The sequence below is a fragment of the Aegilops tauschii genome, chromosome 4 (assembly GCF_002575655.3).
Source record: "Aegilops tauschii subsp. strangulata cultivar AL8/78 chromosome 4, Aet v6.0, whole genome shotgun sequence".
NCBI lineage: Eukaryota > Viridiplantae > Streptophyta > Magnoliopsida > Poales > Poaceae > Aegilops > Aegilops tauschii.
This window is the reverse complement of record NC_053038.3, coordinates 331,157,290-331,167,148: the sequence shown is the minus strand read 5'-3', so window position 1 is coordinate 331,167,148 and position 9,859 is coordinate 331,157,290. Positions and strand designations below refer to the sequence as shown.

Below are 9,859 nucleotides of genomic sequence, written 5' to 3'. Positions count from 1 at the left end.
GGAGGAGCAGGATCACGAAGCCCGTCGCATGGCGGGCACATCATCTCGTCCTCCTCTTCCTCTGCTTTGGATGGCGGCGGCGACGACAACGCGCCTAGAGCCGTTGGCGCCTACGCCGAGTCCAGCAATCGAGACCCCAAGGGGAAGCGTCCGGCATGGAGGAAGTTGTGAAATCCCCTCCCACTCCCAGTTTTAGTTAATTTTTGGTATTGTTAGTGATGAACTCGGGAGACATCTTTTGTATCGGACTATGTTATCTATGCGGGATTGCTATGTTCTATGTTGAAGTACGCAGAAACATTTTTGCATGGTTTTGTATGGATCTGGGGTAGGACATATGAGGGATGCGGCTGTGGAACAGAAAAAATGAGGTCCGTCTGGTCACCTTAACGAACGCGCCCGGGCACGTCCGCGAGCGTATAGGGAGTCAAATTAGGTGACCACGGATGTAGATGCTCTAATGGTACTAAGGGCAACTCCAACGCGCGACCCCAAATGGTCTGGTCGTGTCCGTTTTGGGGTAAACAGACAGAAAACGCGGCCCAACGCGTGGGAACAAACAGACCAATGTCTGTTTTCGGTCGGCTTTTCACCCATTTCTGGCCCAACTTTCTACCGCGTTTGCGTTCAAGTGGACACACGTGGACGGGCAGGACGCGCGCCCTTGTCCCCCCTGGCTCGTCCGCCGGGGACACAACCAATTTCCTCTTCCCCTGCCCTCCCTCTGCCCCCCTCGCCATTGCTGCTACCACCCCCCGTTCCTGTTCGCGTCACCTTCCATAAGGGTCGTCCGAACCACGACCACGCCATGCCATAGCCGGCCCACGCCTGTGTTTCGGAAGAGCTTTTTGCCGGCGTTCATGGTTCCTTATCGCCAATGGGAGAGAAGCTACAGCTGCTAGTGTCACCCGTTGACCCCAACAACTTCCAGCATGCGCTGCATTGCCGCAAGGCGCCCACCCACCAACACCAACCTTGATTTGCTGCCTACGAGGGGAGCTCGGTGTGCTCTTTCAGGCCGCGTCTCCACCATGACCGCAAGGTGTTCGACGCTTTGCTCACAAGGTAGCATGGATAGAGGGGATGAGTATTTCTTTCACAACTTCATTTGTTCATGGGATGATGAAGAGATTGAAGTGGCTGCATTGGTCGTCCATGGGCACATTTGTAGGAAGCGGTCTCGGTATAGGGGATCAGTCCCTGGCCATGCTCTGGCCTTAAACCGCAATAGGGAGAGAGGCCACACCCTTCTCTATTCCGATTACTTTGAGAATACTGGACTCTTCAAAACACATCAATTTCATCACCGATTGCGCGTGAGGAGACATGTGTCAATCATACTCGAGAGGGAGTGATAGGATATGAAGCATACTTTGAGTGCAAAGAGGATGCCCTTGGCAAGCTTGGCTTCTCTTCTTGCCAGAAATGCACTGCAGCTATTCGCATGCTTGCATATTGAATTCCTGGTGATCTTGTGGGTGAGCATGTGCATATGAGTGAGTCCACATATCACCTCTCAATGTATAGTTTCTACAAGACCATGATGGCAGTGTTCGGCCCTGAATACCAGAGAGGGCAAATTGCCGCTGATACAGAGATGTTGTTGGCGGTCAATGCCGATAGGGGCTTCCTGGGCATGCTTGATATTATAGATTGTATGCACTTGAAATGGAAGAACTATTCATTTGCTTCGTAGGGGCACTATAAGGGGCATGTGAAAGGAGCCACTATCATACTTGAAGCGGTGGCTTCACAAGATCTGTGAATATGACATTCTTTCTTGAGCATGGCTGGTTCTCACAATGATATCAACGTGCTTGAGTGTTCTCCAGTGTTTGCAAAGCTTGCAGAAGGCCCTAGAGGTCAACTTTAAGATCAATGGCCCCCATTACAACAAGGGATATTACCTACCTGATGGTATCTATCCCCACTGGTCAACTCTTATGAAGACCATACCCAATCCGCAAGGAGAGAAGTGACAGAGATTTGCCCAAATGCAGGAGAAAGCTAGAAAGGATATAGAGCGTGCTTTTGGTTTGCTTCAATCTCGATGGGGTATCGTTCAAAACTCTCCATTGACATGGAGCACTCAGAAGATTTGGAAGGTGATGACTGCTAGTGTGATCATGCATAACATAATTGTGGAAAATGAGTGTGGTGACAGCATCTACGACCAATGGTTTGATTTTCGTGGTGAAAATGTTGAGCCTGAGCGCCCACCTCCTGCAACCTTTCAACAGTTTGTCCAATTTCATCGTGAAATAATGCGTGATTGACATACTCATGTGCAGCTTTAGGATGACTTGGTTGAACACAGATGGACTCACATTGGCAACCGGTAGATATATCGGTTTAATTTCTTTTCATGCAAACAAATTTTGATTTGGTTGTAAGACTGTTTAATATTGTTTTTATTTCAATTGCATTGTACGACTATTTCAGATGTGAAACTATTTGCTATGTTTGATTTGAACTATTTGCTATGCTTGTTTTAGTATAAATGGCCTCCGGTGAACAAGATGTGGCTACTTGTTGAGCGTACGGTCGGCGCATCCAAAAATTCAAACGAACACAGCCTCATTGCCACACCCAAATGAAAGAAATACGGCCAAAGCGATGGCTGGATATTTTGGTGGTGACGACGCGGATGCACGTACCGATGCATCATCGTCCTTCACTTTCAGCGACTACACGGGTGGGGAAAAAGGCCCCCTCTCTCTCTCTCTGTACCGGCTCCAAAGTACAGTACTCCCAAGGTACAGTTTACTCGTAAAAGCGGGCAAAAGAGACGAGACGATGATCTAGCCGCTAGATCCCATCCAGCCAGCACGGGAGCCTGCGCAAAACCAATGGCAGGAGCTGGACCGGCCACCACAGGCTGCACGCTGCAGAGAGGGTCAGTGGATTGCATTGCCCATTGGTGGCACACCAGCAGCAGAGAGAGTCCCAGGCAATCACTCACTGCACGCCATTTACGGCCAGCTTTAAGAGCAAACACCCCCACTCAACGCCTCCTTCCTCTCCTTGGCACCATGCGACGCAAAGATACCTACTCGTCCTATACATACATACACCAGGTATATGGGTGGAGTGCAAATGGTAGAAACCGGAATCATGAGGTCAAAAAGTACATAGAGTTCAAAATGTGCATCATACCCTCCAAGCAGAGTACTCTACTACTACCTCGGTCTTGATTTATTAGTCCTCCGATATTCAGTATCATATTTTGATCATAATTTTAACTAATAAAGTTGGTTATACATAAAAAACAATATTTTCAGAAACTATGTTCAAATACAAATGCAATGATATAATTTTCAATAACATGCATTAACATATTATTGGTTAAATCTATGATTAAAATTTAGCACAAAATACGAAGGGGACCAAACGTAGTACAGGAAAGAGAACTTTTACTGCACTGTAAAACAACTCGCATTCAACAAGATGGAACCAAAAAATTTCATTCACCTCCACACAAGAGATAGTACAAGACAAGATGCGTCGCACCCTTTTTTTCTTTTCCTCCAAAGAACACAAAACTGTACAATAGCGAGTTCTATCCAATAAATTCAAACGCCTCTGCTTTTTCCCGCCAGCTTCCTCTGTCTGTTCCCCATCCCAACCGCATCAGATCGCACCTGCCTGCACGGCTGGAACCCATCGCCATCAGCAGCTCATCGCCTCGCATTTCACCGGGAGGGAGCGGTCGAACCCGCTGCGGGACAGCAGCGTGCCCACCACCGCCAGGTCGCGGCAGAACACCCCTTGGTACACCGGCGCCGTCGCCTGGGACGACACCGTTGCAACGGTCGCGCCAGCCTTCGCCTTCGGTTTCGCCGTCGTCCTCGCGGTGGAGCTGTTAACGGCGGGAGGATTCTCCGGTATCGGCGCCGCGTGTTGTTGCTGCTTGGGCAACGCCGCGGCCTCTTTCGCCCTCTGCCTAGCGGCGGCCTCCTCGTCGATCACGGCCGACATGATGAACGAGTACCCCTTCTGCAGCATCCTGTACAGGAGCAGAGCGGACATGCGGGCCTGGTCGCGCACCGCCTCCAGGTCGCGGTGCTCGTCCACCAGCTCCAGCCGCTCACCGAACACCACGGCGCGGTCCGGCTTGAGCTTCAGCGAGAGCAGCAGGTGCGCGCGCTCCAGCTCAGAGCGCGTGCACCCGCGCCGCACGCCCAGCAGAGCGTAGTAATCGATGTTGCACCCCTCGCCGACGGCGGCGCGGCTGCGCAGTCCCTGAATCCGGGCGATCAGCTTGCGGTGCGCGCCGGCGATCTCGCGGTAGCGCACGCCACCCTGCGGTCGCCACCTAGGCCCAGGCAGCTTGCCGTCACGGAGCGCCGCGTCGTACAGAAGTTTGAGGTGGTCAAGGTCACGAAGGGAATCGGAGAGTGCCCCCACGGACTGAAGGAGATCGGCACGGGCGCGGAGCGCCGGGATGTACGCGGGGTCGAGAGCCAGCGCACGGTTGCAATCCGCTATGGCGTCTGCCGGGCGGCCGCCAGCCTGGAATGACGCGGCGCGGCCGACGAGGCACGCGGCGGCGAAGGTGTGCGGGAGCACGCCACGGCGTGCCTCGAGTATCTTGGAGAAATGGCGGACGGCCTCCGCTGGGAGGCCCGCGTCGAGGGCCGCCATGGCGGCCGTGCGGCGGCGGAGCAGGAGCTTCACGTGAGCCAGGAGCTGGGACATGGCCTCCGACTCCACGGCCGGTATGATGAACGCCGACCCGGACTTGGAAGCGTTGCCCGACGGCACCGAGGCAACAGCTGCGGCGACAGTCGATGATGAGAAGCTGTCCTCCGACCAACAAACGCTCTCGCGGCGGAAAGCCGCCGAGGCGAGGCGGCGGCCGGTCTGGAGAAGAACCATGGCATCTTCGATGAGGCCCAGGTGAAAGCAAGCTTCGCCCAGGACCAGGTACCTCCACTGCGTGTCCGTGTTGGGGTTCTTAGAGAGGCCGGCCAGGACGCGGCGCTTAAGCTCGGAGACATCGAAGCAACGGAAGGAGCGAGCGGTCCCCCTGTCAGTCTCGGCCGCGTCGGAGCGGTGGCGCTCGGGGGAGAGGAGCTTGGCACGGGAGATCGTGCCAAGGTCACCGGAGCTGGAGGAGGACAAGGAGGAGGAGGAGGAGGCGTCCTCGCCGGAGCAGGATTTGCCGCAGCTGGGGATGTAGTCACGGAGCATCTCCGCGACCTCGCGGTAACGCCGCAGCGCGAGGAGCGCCCGCGCCCGCAGCTCCAGCGCGGCCTCCATCCGCGGCGACAGCTCCAGCGCGGCGTCGATGAGACCGAGCGCCGCCACAGCGTCCCCGCCGCCGGATTCCGGCGCCGCCGCGAGAATCGCCCGCGCCTCCCGAAGGTACCTGTCGATCACCTGCGCATACATAGCGAAACAAGCATGAGATTTTTGCCAGACGAGGTTGGATTCTTGCACAAACAGAGAAATAGATGGACCAATTCGAGACAGCAAAAATGGATGGATTTTTGGGGGGACAAAACAAGAAAGAAAAGCGAGAGCGGAGCAGAGCATAGCAGACGGTGCGCTGAGATCAAGCAGCCCGATCTTGGAGGAAAAAAAGCATGAAGAAAAGGCACGCCATGCTCGAAAGAAGCAAATGGTTCTCAGCTCAAAGAAGCTGTCCTGTGATTTGGAATTTGGACGGCACGACCAAACGACCCTGCTTGTGGAGTCAAAGGACTAAATGTTCTTGGCATTGTGCGGTACAGAAGAAAAAGCAAACAGTTGTTGCACAGACGATCCATTGGCGTGGCAAGAACTGACCGGCTGAAGAACACCCAACCAAACCAAAGTAAATAATGTGGAGTGGAGATATATCTCAGATCGCCCAGCTGTGAGCAGGCAAGGCAAAGCACCGAGCTCGTACTGACCTTCCTGTTGCTGAGGAGCCACTTCCTCTTCTTCTCCGGTGCAGAAGAAGGCGAGGAGACCGCCATTGCCTCACACGCATGAATCGGCGAACCCACCCAACCGAAGCTCGGATCGATCCCCCAAGGACAGGGGACGCTGGACCGGAAGAGAAGAGAGGCAGGGGGGGAATGGAATGGCTAGGCGAGAAGGCGAGAGGAGAGAGGAGGCTATATATACGGACCCCTCTCCCAAATCTAACACCTTGTGACTATGGAGTGGAGTATTTTATAATGTTATCTCGGTTTGAATTGGTTGGGGAGAAAATGGGGATGGGCAAGGGGAAGGGGAATATGATGGCAAATGAGGGAGGGAGGGAGAAGAAATGCCAGCTTTGACTGCACTGCACTCTCGTGCTTTCCCTTTGAGAGAGGAGAGGAGAAAGCTTGGATCCCTCAACACCCATCCTAGCTGGCCAAGATGCCTATCCAACCCATCTCCCCTTCCTCACTCAAATCACAGGCCCTGTAAATAAAATAAAATAAAAAAAGTCTCGCGTAGGGTGTGGTGTGGTGTTGTGAGCTTTTAAAAGCGTGGAGAGAGAATAGTGTTGCTGCCCCACTACTCCTCACTCTCCTTGCTCTGTACCCAACCATTTTCTTCTTCTTTTCTCTCTCTTTATTATCTTCTCTTTTCTTTTTTCCTTTGGATGATTCGTTTATTCTCTCGCTTATTTTAAACTACAGTATCATTCATTTTAAAGCCGCGTACGCTTTCTGTTCAATAAATTTACACGGCTCTGCTCCTCTGGACATGCTGAGTAGATACAGTTAACCCAGAATATTCGTGCTGTAGTGCAGCATTTCCTCCTAATCCTAATCGTTATATTTTGCCACAAAACGTGTAGATTATATACGAATAATTCCTCATAGACAAATACTACCTCCATCTGGGTTTATAGGTCCCTAGACCAAAATGCATGGACCAAGCCAGAAATCTGACTCCAACCACGCACAATTTTCTAGTAGCAATGCAACGCAGGCAGTTACTATACGAAGATATCTTGCAGAAATACTCATAAATGTAGACTGTATACGGGTATCCAATCGCATCGCATCCGAGTTATTATTACTTGTGTGCTTCCTGCCAATACACGGAATCTGGAAACTTTTGACGTGCAGTGAACAGTCCACGTATCCCAGTACAGTTACGTACCCAAAAAAATACAGTAGAGTACGTATTATTTGAGGCCAAAAGATTAGGCTTTGGAGGAGTAAAACCGGTGGTCCCTTCACGGGCAGGGCAGGGCAGGAGCGTGTAGACTACACACCGGGACACGGAGAAAAGGTGGACTTAAATACGGCCTAGGCGCGCGTATTTATACGCCTTCACGACGCCTCATGCGTAGCGGTCCATGTCACCGCTGAGCTGTCGGGCCCACCCGGCCAGCGAGAGGCCTCCTCTTTTCGCCGTGAACCAACAATGAAGCCGCGTACACCTACCTCTCCCTCTGGTGTGGCGTGCCCGATTTGGCGACTCTTTCAACACAAGATGCGACTGCGATCTTAATCTGATCGTGATTGCCGGACTGACCAAATGGCTTTGGACATATCAGATCGAACGGGGTCTCTGCCGCTCATCCGTGCATTGCAATAGGGATGCAGATACGGCACAGTGAGAACAGGGGACTGGTATCGAGCGATCGCAATTTAGTGGCCTTAATACTGCATGTACGTCCTTGGAAGAAGCGATAAGACGTGCACTAAAGCAAAAAGCTCTAAGTACCAGCAGCAGATCCAGCCGATCGATGACACAACCACCAGCATTTGAACCTCTGTCTCGAGCTTAGTCTCCCCTTGAGCGTACGCTTCGATTAAACGCCACTCCTGTGCCTTATTATACGTACTAGCTAGGTGCATGCTGTACTTACTCCATGACCATGACACAAGGATGAATATGGATCCACCATTGACGGATGAGGTGAGTTTCCGTGACATGCAAATGAAATGAGCCGCAACTCTGGTCGCCGGCTGGCTGGGTTGGATCTTATCCACATCGAGACGGCGCAATGCATGGCTCTGAATGTTGGCCGTCTTGGATCTTTGCTCGCTCCATCGGACCTCGTTTTACTTGCAAGGCGCCAAAGTCTCGCCACCTTTTCGCTCCCATCGGCCCATATCCATGCATGCGCTACTGTGCTGGTGTCACCGCGCCAGCAGGAGCTACAGTAGTTTTCTTTTACTGCTGCCCATCATGCATACTACACCACGCCGTGGTCGTAGCCGTAGCCACAGACAGACCCGGCAATTTATGAGTCGGAATGTGTGGAGTGCTGCAGAAGCAACACGCCACCCCTGTTCGTTGCTGTTGGCTCTCCGTCTGGCTGGCTGGATCGTATGCGATGCATGCACGCGCCTTTCATAAATCGATAAATAAATACTCACTTTTCTTTTCTTTTAGCCCCCTACTCTCTGTACCGGCCTTTACCAATCGGCATTGAATGGGTCACGTGACGAGGAAATGTCAGCGTCGCCTGCCATGCCCGCTTTACAGCCACGGGACGGGAGTGCATGCACCAACTTTATCCGGCCCAGCCCATCTTCATGTTCGCCTTCCCGTTCCGTTCCGAGTCATCGCCTTCTTCTCCCCCGGCTACACTAATCCTTTTTTTTTTACTTGGAGTACTTTCGTAAACGAGGATGGATCAACCCACTGGCTAATCCGTCCTGCGTACGTACGTACGTGTGGATCCACGTGGTATGCGGATACGAGTCGCTGCGTACGCTACGTACGTACGTTTGTGCTTTGCGTCCATGCCACTCTACTGCGTGGAGGGAATATATGAGCACTGCCAGTGGCAAAAGCAGTCCCATCATTGGAGCAGAAATTAGGGGGTCAGCATCTCTCGCTAATCATGTGCGCATGTTCACCCTAATTCAGGTATTCTATTGATCTGTCCACATATTCTTTCGTGGAGTAACTTGTTCAGAAAGCGTGTTTGCTTCTTTTCAGATTTTGGATCAAATCTATTTTCATCTCATATCACAGGCAATTGCCATGATCTTCTGGGTTATCCTACCACCATCATTTTGTAAGACCTGTCTTTCTTCAAGCAAAATTAAGTATGCCAAAAATTCGAGTTTGTCACTATAGATCTCTGTAAAGAAAAACTTATTTTGCTGTCAAAACGAGTACGAATAACACATCCTTCTTTTTGTTGAATCATATCTCTACTCCTATAAAAGAGTAAGTTGGTGATGATGGTGTGCCTGCCTTCATGTCATTTAAAGCGTCCAATCTAGAACGTAAGGCCGAGATGGGTCGTCCCGGAGCCACTCACAATTTTGCAAAAACACCCTGCGTATCAGATAAAATTCTGGAGAAGACCTCCGGCCCCTATGTTCTCGTTTCTCCTTCTCTCGGGAAAGATACCGAGTGTTCGAGAACACCTCCCATATTCCTCGCCGGCGGCCCATCCCTTCTTCCCCAGCGGCTGCCATAAAGTTGGGCAAGGATTGCTCCGCTTCCATAGCTTAATAAATCAGATTTGGCTTCGAGGTATTTCTCCTTTTAGATCTGGCCATGCATGCCATCGGAGATGGAGACGACAATGGTGGTTGCTAGCATGTCCGAGTTGGGGTTGATACCCTTTTGTGGTGGCTCCAGTTCTCAACTGCCAAGGTCTGTCCCATTCTTTTGTGCTAACCATGGAGGCTACCAACAGTATGCCCGATATGAGTAAGCCTAGGCGTTTCAGGGGCGAAGGTTTTCTGCGGTTCCCGGTCGCATAGATGCGAGACTGCTAATAGAGGACAAGCAGCATATGTGTGCTGGATCTTTTCAAGTGCATCATGTTCGACTAGGTGCATATTTTGCGAGATAATCTCGTCATCGTTTGTGATTTTCATTTGTGTTGAGGATTTCAGGATAGAAGGGCTGCTTCGGAGGGGGTCATGACGAGCAAGGTGGTTGTTGTATCTATTCT

At 51.8% G+C, this 9,859-nt stretch overlaps 1 protein-coding gene across 2 annotated transcripts; it reads right to left on the bottom strand.

Moving 5' to 3' along the window:
* Positions 1–3,438: 3,438 nt before the first annotated feature.
* LOC109776394 (uncharacterized) lies at positions 3,439–6,433 on the bottom strand. 2 transcript variants are annotated; one of them, XM_020335034.4, is made up of 2 exons: positions 5,898–6,433; positions 3,439–5,382 (listed from the first exon to the last, which is right to left on the bottom strand). In XM_020335034.4, the coding sequence occupies exons 1-2, from the start codon at positions 5,961–5,963 to the stop codon at positions 3,670–3,672; spliced, it is 1,779 nt and encodes a 592-aa protein (XP_020190623.1). In that variant the 5' UTR covers positions 5,964–6,433; the 3' UTR covers positions 3,439–3,669. The 2 variants fall into 2 exon arrangements, with proteins under 2 accessions (XP_020190623.1, XP_073352784.1); XM_073496683.1 differs by having other exon boundaries at positions 3,439–5,793; positions 5,898–6,431.
* Positions 6,434–9,859: the final 3,426 nt, after the last annotated feature.

Excerpts from the sequence above, each read along its gene's own strand:
- LOC109776394 (XM_073496683.1), bottom strand. The coding sequence starts at position 5,538 with ATGCTCTGCTCCGCTCTCGCTTTTCTTTCTTGTTTTGTCCCCCCAAAA.